General features: G+C 42.2%; 1 protein-coding gene across 1 annotated transcript in view; it reads left to right on the top strand.

Moving 5' to 3' along the window:
* Positions 1 to 9,101: 9,101 nt before the first annotated feature.
* The window catches only part of kcnip4a (potassium voltage-gated channel interacting protein 4a), a 197,309-nt gene continuing 189,800 nt past the window's right edge, over positions 9,102 to 16,610 (top strand). The window contains exon 1 of the mRNA XM_029674543.2: positions 9,102 to 9,700. Within this exon, the coding sequence (XP_029530403.1) occupies positions 9,613 to 9,700 (88 nt within the window). The 5' untranslated portion in view covers positions 9,102 to 9,612. The remainder of the gene's footprint in view (positions 9,701 to 16,610) is intronic.

Raw genomic sequence — 16,610 nt, 5'->3', positions numbered from 1 at the left:
GCCTGCTCAGGCCAATCAAATTGGAGCCTTGTGTTCAAATGTAGAGATCGCACAGAAGGCAGGAAACCATATAATGCATGGCCATATGGTGGGTGTGGCAAATCTATGGGCTTTAAAGTATAGCGTGAAGCGCCTGAAGCCTGACAATGGAAACGTAAGAAGGGCACTTATGTTTCCAATGTGGATTAATGTGTAGATTTACAGGTAGGGTTCTTGTAATGGCAAGGTAGTGAACTATACCTTCAGCCGTGCCACAATAGAGCAGGATTATGATTGTGGCAAAATAAGCACACCTCTAAGCATACTACTTGCTTAGAGGTGACTCAAGTGAGTAAGCGCTGATAGAATCTACAATGACTCGTGCCACATGGTTAAGAATGAAGGAATAATGCATTATCATATCAACCTCAGTAGTGAACAATGACTCACTACTGGAGGCAGGTAAGCCTACCGGTTAGCGCGTTTGGCCAGTAACCGAAATGCCGCTGGTTTCGAATACCCAAGCTGACAAAGTAAAAACATTTTGATATGTCCTAGAGCAAGGCACTTAATCATAATTTGCTCCGGGGCAGTGTACTACTATGCCTGACCCTGTAAAGCAACACATTTCACTGCACCTATCTGGTGTGTGTGACAATGCAAAAATTATTATGATTACCATTGTAGACATTATCTGTAACACGAGAGACTTCTAAACCACTGCATTCTTAAGCAGGGAGGAGTGCCATCAAAGCAGATGTCTCAAATGTGCTCTACATGCTGAGCTACAGCTGCCTAAAAACATCCCAAAGGCCAAAACTCGCTTCAGTTACTGTCCACCGAGCAGTCAGCCTGCCAAATTACACAGAGGTACAGACAGAGGAGAAGCAAAAGTTAAGTCTAGAGCCAGTCAAAGTGTTTACGGAACAAAATCAGAAATCCAAACGTGTCGGAAATATTTTGAAGAGACTGATAATTTCTCATATGAACCCATCTCTTCTCGACCTTGTTCTAGTGTAGGAAGCTGCAAAAGGAAAAACAAAAAACCTGAAAGGTCTCAGAGACAGTCGGAATAATGATATCACTGGTGACGACTGTCTGCTGGGTCCGACTGACAAATGAGTTAAGGAGCAGTCGGAGGGTCCAGGTGTAAGAGACACGGAGGGTGAAAGAGAAGTGAAGGAGAGAAAGACAAATGGAGAGCAATGAAGACCTCAGAGATGGGGAAAATAATGACGACCATTCCTCCTATCTATTTTGCCTGAGCAAAAACTAAAACTTCTATAGAGTCTGAAGCCCCCCCCCCCCCCATCTCCTTCCCCTACAATCCCTCAGGCCAGCAACATCTTTAAATATGATGCCCCTCTACGCTGATAATGTACACCATCCATCTCACTCTATGTGGGAGGAAGTAGACATTAGCAGGGAAGGTAGCCTAGTGGTTAGAGCGCTGGGTCAGTAACAGAAAGGTTGCTAGATCAAAACCCTGAAGTGCCAAGGGGAAAAAAACTCTTGTTCCGCCCCTGAACAAGGCCACTCTTTCTAGGCCTTCATTGTAAATAAGAATTTGTTCTTAACTGACTTGCCTAGTTAAAGGCAGTGGCTTTCAGGGAGAGTAACTTGGTAATGGACGTGCTGGACCAACTATATTCCATGGACATACTCTGTATTCAAAAACTATTTCACAAGGAACCAGTTAAACATTGAATTTATCTGTAATAGGCCTAAATCATGTCATTTTCAGAGAGTAAGCCTGAACTGCCTGAGTCAGTGTCCTAAATCTGGATCTAAACTAAACAGAACATCCAGTACAGTACAAGGTCACTTTTGGTTTCCTGACAAATAGTGCCACAGAGGCTAACCCTAAGAGGGAGGGTAATTATTTTCCACTGAGAGGATATATATATGGGGGATAAATCAGAGTAAGGAAAGCAAAGCATTTTTTTTATTTAACTAGACAAGTCAGTTAAGAACAAATTCTTATTTTTAATGACGGTCTACGAACAGTGGGTTAACTGCCTTGTTCAGGGGAAGAATGACAGATTTGTACCTTGTCAGCTCGGGGATTCAATCTTGCAACTTTTCGGTTACTAGTCCAACGCTCTAACCACTAGGCTACGCTGCTGCCCCAGATTTACTGTAATACAATTGTTTCTACTATGGTGGGTTACAAGATGGTGCCCTACACCGCAAATTACTGAACAGATACCACACCAATGGTGTCCAGGTGGAGACTAGATGAGACAATTAACTGTCATGACTGAACAAGTATGATTGACTTCAGGTGGCTAATTTAGCCAACATTAAACCTTCCCATCGGTAGCACAATATAAATGCCCATTGAATATGTAGTATAAATATACCACCAATGCTTATCTATATTAGGTATTCAGTTTTCCCATGTCTTGTGATCAATCTTACATTTGCTTGAGTCATTTTGCAGTTGCTCTTATTCAAAGCGAGTTTCAATACGTGCGTTCAACTATGGGAGGGGTGAAACAACCACATGGGGCTTTCGAGTGAGATGTCAATTAGGCTTCCAATCCACAGTGTTTAATTGACCATTCAATTTTTAGACAAAAGTGGAGTATTCATTTCCATACCCTCGAAGTGCAATGTCATCTCATGAGATGTGCTTTTTTGGAGGTCCTTTGTGTGGGAATGTCTAATAATCAAATGTATTTCTGTAGTCCTTCTTACATCAGCTGATCTATCAAAGTGCTGTACAGAAACCCAGCCTAAAACCCCAAACGGCAAGCAATGCAGATGTAGAAGCAGTGTGGGATATTGAATTAGTACAACTGAAGAGAGAGATTGCTGTCACCTCTTGTGACCTCTCTAAGAGATCCATTTCAGTATTCAGAAAACACATTCTACCATGTTGATTCATTACTTAAACAGCCTAAAAATTCCAATAAAACGATCCAGGTTGAAGTTCACTTTCCTTTTTTTGTCTTACACTAGCATGAATTTGGCAAAATAAGTTGTTGGTTATAGTGCAGTATTTGTTTAGTTTCATAGCACAAAAGTTTGTTCTCACAATATTTCTCACACTGGCTTTAGACACCGAGGGAGCTGGCCTGCCCTGGCAAGTGCAGGGGGGTTGCCGAGCAACATGTGCCTCAGAGGGAGTCAACGTCTGCATTTCGTGACAAATTCCTATGAATTTGTGAATCTATTCAGAGTGAACAGCTAGCGTGACAGCTAACATGGCTTTGAAAAACCTATGATTTCCATTAATAGGGAGATGTATCTAACAAAATAAATATACTGAACAAAAATCAACCCGCAACAATTTGAAATATTTGACTGAATTACTATTCATAAGGAAATCAGTCCATTTAAATATACACTAAAGAAAAATAGAAATGCAACATGCAAAGTTTTGGTCCCATGTTTCATTCTCAGTCAACCTTGAGGTACATTTGGACATGCCAATTCAATTAGCTTAATTGTGCAATGAATAAATGCAGAGTAGGTCTCGTAAAACATTGAGAAATTTGTTCCTCAGAAATTGGCCACGCACACACCTCCAAACTATTCTATATTCAAATCACTGCTGACAGTCACCATTTAACGAAAGCATAAAGATGCTGATGATGAAATACAGTACTGTACAGTATATGCCTTTACATTTGCATAATAAAACATTTTGAAGATAAACCACCTGCATTTGTTTATTAGGCTATAGCAGAACAGCATAATGGTCCAGACGACCCTTGATGTGCCTGGTGAGTAGTTGGTCAAGTTCTGTTGTCAGAAGAGGAATGGAAATTTCAGGGTGAACCGACGACCTGATGAACCCGCCAGGTATGTTGACTCTTCCTGTCTGAGGTGGAGTTCCAGAGCTCACAGGTGTGCCTGGCCCTCTTCAACGTGTCATTCTCCGCCTGGCTCTGGACCAATGAAATCAGCTGTCGCCCGTATCGCTGCCCTCAGATAATGTTTCTCTTTCTGCTGGTCTGCCTTCAATGACTCGATCTCGGTCTTCAAAGTTTGAATCTGATCCATGTGCACCTTCATCTGATGAGCAGAATGGTACCGCCCAGAGCCCCCATCGATTACAGTGGCCTATGATAGAAATGGTAGATACATTTAATTCTTAATTTGACTCCAACACACATGCTGCGTACACATTTTAAGAATCTAGCAAAACTAACTGCTTTCTTGGCAACCATGAGTTTTTTTTTCGTTGCGGCCCGTTGTCCAGCCCTTTGTCCACTGATCTTCACGGATGGTTGTCGGCATGGTTGTATGCGCTGCAAAAACACATTCACGTTTTTAGTATACAATAATTTTTCTTTATTACATTTTTATTGAACCTTTATTCCATTATGGATGTTATTATGGATGTTATTGCGACTTTCACACCTACAGTACCCGGGCTATAAAGAGTCTTGTCCTGCTAATCTGGCTACAAGTGTTTTAATACCCGTTTTCAAAATGCCATCAGCTGTCCATCGCTTCTGTAAATAAAAACATCTTACATCTTGTTTACATTCTTTATTGTAACCACTATCACAAATCATTTGTATCTACCTTTCTAATTACTTTTAGAGTTTGGGATTTACAAATGTGTGCTTTTCATGTCATTTTTTGGTTAAATCCAGTTCGGATATAAGTAACTTTTGAGTGACTCCTTTTAGTGAGAGGTCTAATGCTTTAATGTTTAATAATATCTTCCATCCGAATTGATATCTAAGGGGCATTTTTTGCACCATTATTAGTTACATTGTTTTAGTTTGAATGTGCCGACTGGCACGAAGAATAGCGGGAACGTTTCCATAGTCAGCGCCATTATTAGTGCAATGCCCCTTAACCTGTTGCTTCTACCCGGGACGCTTGCGTCCCAACTAGAGCTCTGGAAATGCAAATGTGCTACGCTAAATGCTAATAGTATTAGTTAAAACTCAAAAGTTCATTAAAATACACATGCAGGGTATCAAATTAAAGCTACACTCGTTGTGAATCCAGGCAACAAGTCAGATTTTTAAAATGCTTTTCGGCGACAGCATGAGAAGCTATTATCTGATAGCATGCACCAATACACTACAACAGAAAAGCACAGCAGGGGACGTAAACAAAATAATTAGCATTTCGGCGTTACACAAACCGCACAATAAAATAGAAAACAGTCATTACCTTTCACCATCTTCTTTGTTGGCACTCCTAGATGTCCCATAAACACTATTGGGTCTTTATTTCGATTAAATCGGGCCATATAAAGCCAAGATATCGTTATATGTAGACTGTGTGATAAACGAAAAAAACAGCGATTTCACAACGTAACGTCATTTTTTAAAATTCAAAAAGTAGACGATAAACTTTCACAAAACACTTCGAAATACGTTTGTAATGCTACTTTAGGTATTAGTAAACGTTAATAAGCGATAAAAATCATCCGTAGGCGATGTAGATATCATTAGCTGTCGTCTTGGAAAAAATTTCAGGAGAGAGCTCTTCCGGAATGATCTGGGCGGAGACCGGAGGTAAGCGGTGCCCCTCTTTCGGTTCAACCAAGAATCAAAGATAATTAAATTCACAAGATACTCGACAACATGGGGATGCTGTGGGAGTTGAATGCTCGGTCTTATCTAATTCGGCTCACTGTTAACAATTGCTTGAAGTGGCGCAAGGATATTTATTTCCATTTTCTGTGATCAGGTTTTCCTGCGCTTTCCGATGTAACGCACGTTATGTAATAGCCACAGTCGTGATTTAACCAGTTTTAAAAACGTCCGAGGGTTCCCTATCCACACATTCTAACCATATGAACGTACTATATTCCTGGCATGAGTAGCAGGGCGCTGAAATGTTGCACGATTTTTAACAAAATGTTCAAAAAAGTAGAGGGTCGACTGAAGAGGTTAAAGTGTTGCTCTGTGCTGTGGGGTGGGGGTGCCATCAGCTGTCCATTCAGTGGATACAGCTGGAGAACTGCAAGGCAATTCCATTTCTCCTCCTCTCTTCCCCATGGGCTAGGTCCGTCTTCTGTGCGCAGCTCTGCGGCCCATCCCGTTATTTCAGTGGATACAGCTGGAGAACTGCAAGGCAATCCCAATGTGTGCCAATAGGGAGCCATAACCAATATGGCTAATAACAGGTTTAATAATATATCTGTGAGAATATCCAAGGGGCTTTTATGTAATAATAATAATAATCGCTTTGTTTAAATATATATATATTTTGTTTTCAAATAACGTAAAATTAGCGAGGAAGAAGGCCATTTTTGAACATTGGGTGAGACATTGTTACAAATTTGTAAATAAAGCCTTTTTTTTATTTAGAATTATTTCTGTTTTTAGAGGGGGAGAAACCAAAAATCTACAGTCATCTCATGGTTCTCCCAGTCAAGGCCGATACGGGTATTGAATCACATCTGTAGCAACACAGCTTCCACTGCTGTCCGCTGCCTCACTAAGGCGCTGTACAACGTGACTAGGCTACAGTACTACAGAGACACAGTAGCTCCTTGGGACCCAAAAGCATAATCAGTGCTCTAACTTCCCCTTGCGCTTGTCTGGAGCAATGAAGTAGTGACGCAGGGTACCGTACTAAACCACAAATTACCTCTAAGTCCCGCAGCATAATCGCCAAACTTTTAGTGGAGCAACCACTGTATGTAGTCTGTGTTAGTGTCAGTGTAGTATGTGTGAGTCTGTGGGTAGAGTTCAGTGAGTGTACATAGAGCCGGTGCAAGAGAGCCAATGCAAATAGTCAGGGTAGCCATTTGATTAATTGTTCAGCAGTCTTATGTCTTGGGTGTAGAAGCTGTTCAGGAGCTTTTTTGGTCCCAGACTTGGCGCTCTAGTATTGCTGCCATACGGTAGTAGAGAGATCAGTCTATGACTTGGATGGCTGGAGTCTAATCATTTTTAAGGCCTCCTCCTGACACCGCCTGGTATTTTTATTTATTTAACCTTTAACTAGGCAAGTCAGTTAACACATTCTTATTTACACTGACGGCGTATCAAAAGGACTCCTGCTTGGACTGAGGGCTGGGATTAAAAAATATAGGACAAAACACGAGACAACACTACATAAAGAGAGACCTAAGATGACAACATAGCAAGGGAGCACAACATGACAACACAGCATGGTAGCAACATAACATGGCAGCAGCACAAAACATGGTACAAACATTATTGGGCACAGACAACCGCACGAAGGGGTCCTGGATGGTTGGGAGCTTGGCCTCAGTGATGTACTGGGCCGTAAACACTACCCTCTGTAGCGCCTTTTGGTCAGATGCCAAGCAGTTGCCATACCAAGCATTTAGTCAAGATGCTCTCACTGGTGCAGCTGTACAACTTTTTGATGATCTGAGAGTCCATGCCAAATATTTTCAGCCTCCTGAGGAGGAAGAGGTATTTTTGTGCCATCTTCACCACTGTTTGGACCATGATTGGTCCTTAGTGATGTGGACACTGAGAAACTTGAAGCTCTCGACCTGCTCCATTACAGCCCCGTCGATGTGAATGTGGGGGAGTGCTCTGCCCTCCGTTTCCTGTATTCCATAATCGCCACCTCTGCTGCACTCTCATTAAATCCTTCTGCTTCGATCTGTCACATTCTTGTTGTGCAGATGGCCTGATTTTTAACCCAATCAGTTATAAGCACAAAAGCTTATTTCTCTAAAATGTTGTGCACAAATGTTTACATCCCTGTTAGTGAGCATTTCTCCTTTGCCAAGATAATCCATCCACCTGACCAGTGTGGCATATCAAGAAGCTGATTAAACGGCATGATCGTTATTCAGGTGCACCTTGTGCTGGGGACAATAAAAGGCACTTTTAAAATGTGCAGTTTTGGTACACAACACAATGCCACAGATGTGTCATCTGAGCTGTTTCCAGAAAATGTAATGTTAATTTCTTAACCATAAGCTGTCTCCAATGTCGTTTTATTGAATGTGGCAGTACGTCCAACCGGCCTCATCCGGCTTCTTCACCTGTGGGATCGCCTGGGGAGGGGGGTGCTGAGGAATTCATCTGTAATAAAACTCATTGATTTGCTGGACCTGGCAAACTTTTGAAATGGTTGCATGTTGCGTTTTATATTTTTGTTCAGTATTAGTGGGCTAACAGTCTTGTGACATGCAGGAGACCTAGTTCGAACCCAGTCAGTCACAAGAGCAAGATTAAATAGGGAGTAGAAAGGCAATCCATAGCGGCTTTTATGACTCCCTTCTAACGAGGCCTGTGATTATCATAGACTGGGAACAGAAGGCAAATCCTTGCTCGAGTCTTCGCTTTCAGGGATGGGGACATAATAGCGCATAGCCAAAACGGTTCAAATGCTAGAGCCAAATTAATTGGAAGAAAATAAATAAAATACATTCAACATGCCACATTGGCTTCAGAAACTACCAGAAGCTTTTCTGTTTACCACAGTGAGAATTTGATTATCTGTTCACTAACTTTCATACCTGGCAAACTACCAGGATGTTGTCTGGTTTTGAATCTGAATTTGGGGAACGGTGTTTTTGAAAACTGAATCTGAATGCATTTGAGAAGTTGTATATATGAAACTTTGATCAACTTTAAATTATAGTTTGCAAACTTGATAGGCAATGTTTTAAATATCTACACTATTGAAACGGAATATATAAATATTGAACTTGAATGTTAAACTGAAAGATTATTTTAAAACAAAATACAATATTCATTCAGTTCAGTTTCAAATCGGGCGGGATGTAGCCTAGTGGTTAGAGTGTTGGGCCAGTAACCGGAAGGTTGCTAGATCAAATCCCCGAGCTGACAAGGTAAAAATCGTTCTCCCACTGTTCCTAGGATGTCATTGTAAATAAGAATTTGTTCATAACTGACTTGCCTAGGTAAATAAAAAAATACATTAAAAAAATTCCTGAAATACCTGTTCAATCTTACCTCTTGCTTTCTCTCCTGGGAAACTGATTCCATTGCATTATGGTCTATAGAGCAGCGTGATGTGACAGGCCCGTAATCTGCGGTCATTGCTCATTCATTGAGTTAGACACTTTCCCCTTGTTTCCTTCTCTCCTCCTTTTGCTCTATCTCTCCTCCTCCCTAGGGCCAAACAGGCCCCTCCCCCTTTGGTAACAGTCATCGAGGGCAAAACATTCTCAGATGGTGCTGAGTAGAGTAAGCAGCTGGCGTAGTAGGGGAGCGAGAGGTGGAGAGCCACTGTACAGGGAAGAAAAGAGAAGGGTGGAGAGAGAATAGCCTCTTCTGTAAAATAAGCTTCAATGAGAGAGAGAGAAAGCGAGGGAGGGTCACTGTACAGAGAAAAAGAGGGAGTGCAAGTGATGCAGAGCAGCACCGTGGGGACCCTGAGGTAAACTGCCGGTGAGGAAATATTAATGACCCTTACAGCGCTCACTGTGCAGCGTCCCACTGGTGATCGGAGCCTAGGCGCCGGAGAAGCCCTGAGAAAGGTGTCACATTAAGAGCAGCCCTGGGGTGCTCTCCACAAAGCGCTCCCGCTCCCGCCACCAACACAACCACTCTCACACTTAGACCAGGGGCACGCCGGGGAACGTAGCCACACAGTGGACTGGAGGACAGAAGAGGAGAGCCCGGAGAGCGGAACAAGAAGGATTACACCCCGAAGAAGAGTCCATTCCCCTCGCGACCCCTGACCCCCTGTGCCAACATGAGCAGCTGCAGGAAGAGGTGCAAGAGGGAGATGTTTAAATTCGCTCAGTACCTGTATAGACTTGTCACGGGCACGCTTCATGCAGGTAAAGTTTCTGAAGGGCTTTGTGCCATCCCTTGTCTGCTACTGTGTTTTGTGTGTACAGTAACTCTCTTGCTTTCAGTCCTGCTGAGATGGGCTGTAGCCTAACATTTGTTATCTTGGAAGTTAAGTTGTCGTACTTTTGGAAGCTGCTCCTAAACGTGTTCATTTATGGTCACTTACTTCACGGTGCAAAGCAGAGCACAGCTTCCACAGAAGCATAAAACTTCCACACAGAGCAAGCACACTTTAACGCTTGCCGTGCCTTGTGGTGTCTAGCTCATGTATACGGTCATGACAAGTTGGAGTACAATGAAAAATACCGGAGTTGGAGTGTGCTTTATTACATGCGCCAGGTCATTGGGTGTGTGTGTGTGTGTGTGTGTCAGAGCGAGAGATTGGTAAGGAGGAGTGTGGGAGGGACTGTTAAAAGAAGTCACCACCATCTCCACCTTGGACAGGTGCCTGAATATATGTCACTGATCGCTAGTAGTGTACAACCCTTCCAGCATGCCTGGACAGTACACAAAATGTGACGTAGTCACTGAGAACCATTTACACAGCTTCATCAAAGAAGCCCATAATGTGTTGTATTTTATGGTTATGTCATAGATCAATCTGAGAATCATTATGGCTGACAATCCAACAGTCTTTCATACCTGGCCACAATTGATTTATAGAATGCTGCATTTTACTTTAATATGCAGTATATTTTATGTTTAAGGTTATAAACTAATCAGTTTCCTGAACATTTACTTTAATGAATTCATAAGGCTGTTGGTTCCAGTGTATTCATGGACAAAGTGTGTTCTTTGTCATCGAAAGTGACAAAGTATCAATCAGTTGGCAAAGTTACCTTGGTCAGCGTGTTGCTTGCTCCTCAGCGAACCTCTTGACAGGTCAATTATACAGCCTTCCTGCATCAGAAAAAAAAAAATCTAAAATAATTTCTATAGTCACTGCCAAGTTTGCATGATTTAGGTGTCATTGTAAAACTCACCCCAAGTATGCCTATATTAACAGATGTATTTCTGCACCAGCTTAACTCCCACGTCTGAGCTTTGGCGATGAGACTGGTAATGAACAAATGAGATTGAACAAGATTACATATTAGATTACGTTCAATACAGAACAAAGGTCACTTATAGTAGCAGGTGGGGAGAACATGTTCTATAGATACTGTATGCATGCGGTATTTATATAACTCACATGTATACATTTATTCATTTAATCAGTGTTTGCTTATCCTTCTCGCTCTCATTCAGATGATGTTCATGTATAATGAAGACACTGGCGTTTGTCATCACCAGAGTACATTGTCATCTCTGTGTGGTCTCCTTAGGCTAGTAGACATCATGTCCCTGTCTTGTTAGTACATTCATTTGGCTGTCTAGCAGAAGGGCTGGTTGATTATCTCCCTATGTGTATGAGGTGGCCCGAAGCCTCTGAGAGGTGCTAAATGAAAATGCTAATGACTGGCAGAGGCAATTGTGCACCTTCTGAAGTGGTATGTGGGACTGAATGTACTTCATGAATAGCTGCTCCATACTCATTGCATATGGACATTAATTAGTGCACGCATGCCTATAATACGGTCGTTGCCACAAAGTCAAAAACCCTGCCTATTTCTACAATTTCTCTTCTTAAAATATTTAACCTAACCACACTGCTAACCTTATGCCTAACCTTAAATTAAGATCAATAAACATTTGTTTTCATGAAGTTAACGATTTTAGACCATTCGACTTTGTGGCTGTGGTAACTAGTGGACACCCCTGTAATACATGTACAGTGCATTTTTCCCCTCATCAATCTACACTCTACCCCATAATGACAAAGCAAAAACAGTTTTTTTTTTTTTTTTTGCATATGTATTCAAAATGAATAAGTATTCTGTAAATTACTCAGTACTTTGTTGAAGCACCTTTGGCAGCGATGACAGCCTTGTGTCTTCTCAGGTATGATGCTGGAAGCTTGGCACACCTGTATTTGGGGAGTTTCTTCCATTCTTCTCTGCAGATTCTCTCAAGCTCTGTCAGATTGGATGGAAAGTGTCGCTGCATAGCTATGTTCAGGTCTCTCCAGAGATGTTAGATCGGGTTCAAGTCCGGGCTCTGGCTGGGCCACTCAAGGACATTCAGAGACTTGTCCCGAAGCCACTCCTACGTTGTCTGGGCTGTGTGCTCAGGGTTGTTGTCCTGTTGGAAGGTGAACCTTCACCCCAGCCTGAGCTCCTAAGTGTTCTGGAGCAGGTTTTCATCAATGATCTCTCTACTTTGCTCTGTTCATTTTACCCTCAATCCTGACTACTCTCCCTGTCCCTGCTGCTGATAAACATCCCCACAGCATGATGCTGTCACCATCATGCTTCACCGTAGGGATGATATTGGCAAGGTGATGAGTGGTGTCAGGTTTCCTCCAGATGTGACGCTTGGCATTCACGCCGAAGAGTTAATCTTGGTTTCATCAAACCAGAGAATCTTGCTTCTCATGGTCTGAGTGTCCTTTAGGTGCCTTTTGGCAAACTCCTAGCTGGTTGTCATATGCCTTTTACTGAGGAGTGGCTTCCGTCTAGCCACTCTACCATAAAGGCCTGATTGGTGGAGTGCTGGAAGTTTCTCCCATCTCCACAGAGGAACTCTGGAGCTCTGTCAGAATGACCATTGGGTTCTTGGTCACCTCCCTGACCAAGGCCCTTCTCCCTGATTGCTCAGTTTGGTCAGAGGTTAGCTCTAGGAAGAGTCTTGGTGGTTCCAAACGATTTCAATTTAAGTATGTTGGAGGCCACTGTGTTTTTGAGGATCTTCAATGCTGCAGAAATGTTTTGGTACCCTTCCCCAGATCTATGCCTCAACACAATCCGGTCTCTGTGCTTTACAGACAATTCCTTCGACCTCATGGCTTGGTTTTACTCTGACATGCACTGTAACTTCTGGGACCTCCTATAGACAGGTGTGTGTCTCTCCAAATCATGTCCAATCAATTGAATTTACCACAGGTGGACTCCAAGTTGTAGAAACATCTCAAGGATGATCAATGGAAAAAGGATGCACCCGAGCTCAATTTCGAGACCCATAGCAAATGGTCTGAATACTAATGTAAATAAGTTATTTGTTTTATGTGGGAAGGGGTCTGAAATACTTTTCGAATGCACTGTAGAGGACATCTCAGCATTGGGGAAGTTAGCGGTTCAGTACCTGACTGGATTTAGTTGGATATGATATCTGGTTGTAGACATGGTCAACATGGTAAACAACAACAGTCCACAGGCTCGTCCTTGGTGGTCTTGGGGAGATGTGTAATGATGGATGTCCTCCACCAATGGGCAACCTTGCAGTGAGATGTCACGATTGCTCCACCAATTGGGCAGAGTGTAGGAGGGTCTTTTCCACTCAATTATACCAATCGTTGATCACCATTGGTGGTACGGAGCAAGGAGAGTACCATCTCTCCACCAAATGAGATGTTGGTTTCCATACCTACAGGAGATTGTCGTTCTCCCTTGCTTCATCAGAACATGTTTATGCATTTGTTCATTGAAACATAGATATTGTTTTTTTCAAAGTAGCATTATTCTGGCCTTTCGTTTTACAAATTGGGGGATAATATAGGCCCAAATGAAGTACATTTTGTCAGTCATTTGTGTTTGGAAACTTCAGAGGCTGACTTATTCCAGGTCTGCGGATGCACCAGTATAACATGCTTTTTATAAAAGGAAAGCTGAATCTACTTAGTATATTTTGCTTAGGTATAGTCTTTTCTGGCAGTTCTCTGTTTGACAGCTAAAGCCTAACATATTAATTATTAATAACAATAGATAAATGGAGAAGCTGTAATTCCCATTGGAGGAAGCCCAATTCCTGTAAGCTCGCTGAATTAGGAAAACCAAAATGTTATAGGCCACTTAAAGCCAGTTGAGCTGTGCGTTGTCTCTTTCTCTAAACCTCCGATACCCGTTGGTGGCATCAAATGAGATTCTGACACGGCAAAGTGTTCACAATTAAATACAGTATGTAAGTATGTAAGTTAGTATGGATTTGTAAGAAGCCCAATGGTTTGATATGGAGGTGTTGCACTTTTGCTGTGGTGCTTTTATCTGAAACGACAGAATCCACATAATCCAACGTGGCCGTCTCTGCCAGTTATTTGCACATTTGGTGTAGAGCGGTTACCACTAAACTAGGCTTATGTCCCCCATCTCTAATCAGTTATTTAGTATAGTCTAGCCCTACTCAATTTGATATATTTTAGCCTTTTCTTATGGGAGAATGAGAAGATGCTCTTCGAGAGTGACTAAATGTGTTGTAAACCACCAATACTACTGCTCATTTGTATTTGGTCTTGAAACATATGCTGAGGGGTGTAACTGCCAATTGCCAATGAATATGATGCAATGCAACAAGAAGAGCAGTCATACCTGTGATGTAGATAAAACCCACATGATTATATCAACCATTAATAATTCAACCATTAGAGCCAGAATAGCATTTCCACCTCAGTTAACCCATTGTTGAAAAATCTGCACCGGCCAATTATTTTATAGAACCTGACGTGATTCATATGTTTTTTTTTTACCAGAGCGATGGCCGCATCACTGTGATGATCTAGTAGGAGAATGATTGATTGTGCAAATTTCTGGACCATAAGATTTTAATTGAGATGTTCATTGTTCTAGAATATCAAATCAAATTTATTTATATAGCCCTTCGTACATCAGCTGATACCTCAAAGTGCTGTACAGAAACCCAGCCTAAAACCCCAAACAGCAAGCAATGCAGGTGTAGAAGCACGGTGGCTAGGAAAAACTCCCTAGAAAGGCCAAAACCTAGGAAGAAACCTAGAGAGGAACCAGGCTATGTGGGGTGGCCAGTCCTCTTCTGGCTGTGCCGGGTGGAGATTATAACAGAACATGGCCAAGATGTTCAAATGTTCATAAATGACCAGCATGGTCAAATAATAATGAGGCAGAATAGAATAGGCTCCACAGACGTTGAAGACTTTACTTACAAAGCACAGTCCATGCATGCTCTTTCTGTTACAAACAGTCACTAAGATTGTATCTTTATGCATAGGCCTACAGTGCAGTTTGTGTGACTTAATATGTTGCACCGGACTGTATATACATTTGGTTATTTTACTGCCAACTATCATGTGAATGTGACGCTCCGGTTTATTTGTGTGGATGAGGAGCAATTATTATAAGGTTATGACGAGTACAATTGCTAGAGTCAGGCCTCCGGTTGAATTTGTATTCATGGCACACATTCTATGATAACACTTTCACAGAGCAGATCCTTAAATTTTTCAGCAGTGGTCTGCCTCTGAGAGTAAAGGGGTGGGGGGTGGGGGGGCAAATCAAAATTGTACAGGTTCTTAAGCCATAAAACAAAACATTCCTATCAGCACTCAATACATTAAAAACCGCAACGATTTATCTGAGCACTGAGGGAAACACATTTCCCTTTTATGTAGTCATTTTCACTGATTGAGAGGGAGGAAGAAACAAGTATTATCACCGAAGTATTAATCAAGTGTATTAGAAGTTTTAAACCATTACGTGTTTACGCCTAAGCGGCCTAATTTCCGAGTCAATCCTTGCTTGTCAATATCCCCCCAGACTTTGCGCAAAGACTCTGCACAAGTGTTCCAAGTCTCCCCTGTACATTAGGCCTGCCTCTTCTTTTCTATGCCGCCGTTGCCCCTGCCTGCGCTACAGACCGCGTGCGGTAAATCTGCCATTTGCTCCAAGTCAGAGATCAGACATTTTCCTTTTTATTTTATTTTTTCCCTCTCCGGTCGGATGGCCCCCTTAGCATTCAGATTTCACCAGGAGGCGGCTCCTGTAATACATCATTTTCAGCCGGACAGGCTCAGATACCTGGTGCTCATTCTGGAACATTACCTCCTATTTCCCTCCTGTTTTGTTTGTTTTTGAATCACTTACCTGGGGAAAGTTCCCATACAACGGACTGCAACAACTTCTCTCCCTCCTTGTCAAAGTAGAGGTATACAGGCTTCTAGATTCTCTTGGAAGCGGTTCAGTGGTCCCTCATTGATTTAAGTCATTTAATTTTGCTTGTCAACTAAATTACTTTGAATTCTGTCGAGACTAATATTTTCCCGTCTTTCCTTATTGAGAAATGTTGTACCGTCGGGGCTGAATTCTGTCGATTCAGCAGAAGATGTGTTCACGGGAAGTTGCTTGTAGGGAGGGATTTGCATAAACATTGCAAGTGTTTGGATCCAGCCCTAAGCTTAGGACATTACTGAGACCCACTCGTCGTCTCATGTCTGTTACAAAGTAGGGTCTGTTTGGAGGTTGTTTGTGTTTGAGTGTGCATCAGTGTGTGTTTAGATATGAGCAAAGATCTGCATTCACGGGACCGTCACCATTTTCCTAGTATGTTTATTTGTTTGTCTTTGTGTGGATGTGCCCTCACGCGTGTCTGTAACTGGAGCATGCACATGTGACTGAGCTTGTGAAGGCTTTCCCTGCCCCGTGAAGACCAGTCGTACTTCTTTCCCTCGCTTTACGTTCCACCTGTCCTCTGGAGACTGCGCTCTCAAAGCCCGTAGTCCCAGACCAAACACTGAATATTTAATACCGTATTGCAGATTGCGTTGGCATATTGTTGGCCCTCACAGTATGTAGTCTACCTGTTCTGTAACCAGAGAAGGCTCACTGTTGAACTCTGTGCACTAAGTGAAACCCAAATCAACCCTTAGTCTTTACCAGCTAGGCACTGTAGATCTGAAACAATTGTATACGTCTAAGCAATGTGGCTAAAATTCCACCCAGCCTATTGGAAGGAAAAGCGAAGCAATGACAATATTGATTGAACCGATACACACCTTTCAGACCTATATGTGTTTTTGTTGTATACAGCCAACTCCACATTTAATTTAGATACAAC

This window comes from Oncorhynchus nerka, linkage group LG12, assembly GCF_034236695.1.
Source record: "Oncorhynchus nerka isolate Pitt River linkage group LG12, Oner_Uvic_2.0, whole genome shotgun sequence".
NCBI classification, from domain to species: domain Eukaryota; kingdom Metazoa; phylum Chordata; class Actinopteri; order Salmoniformes; family Salmonidae; genus Oncorhynchus; species Oncorhynchus nerka.
Note: the sequence above shows the minus strand (reverse complement) of the source record. Positions and strands in the feature narration are given on the sequence as shown.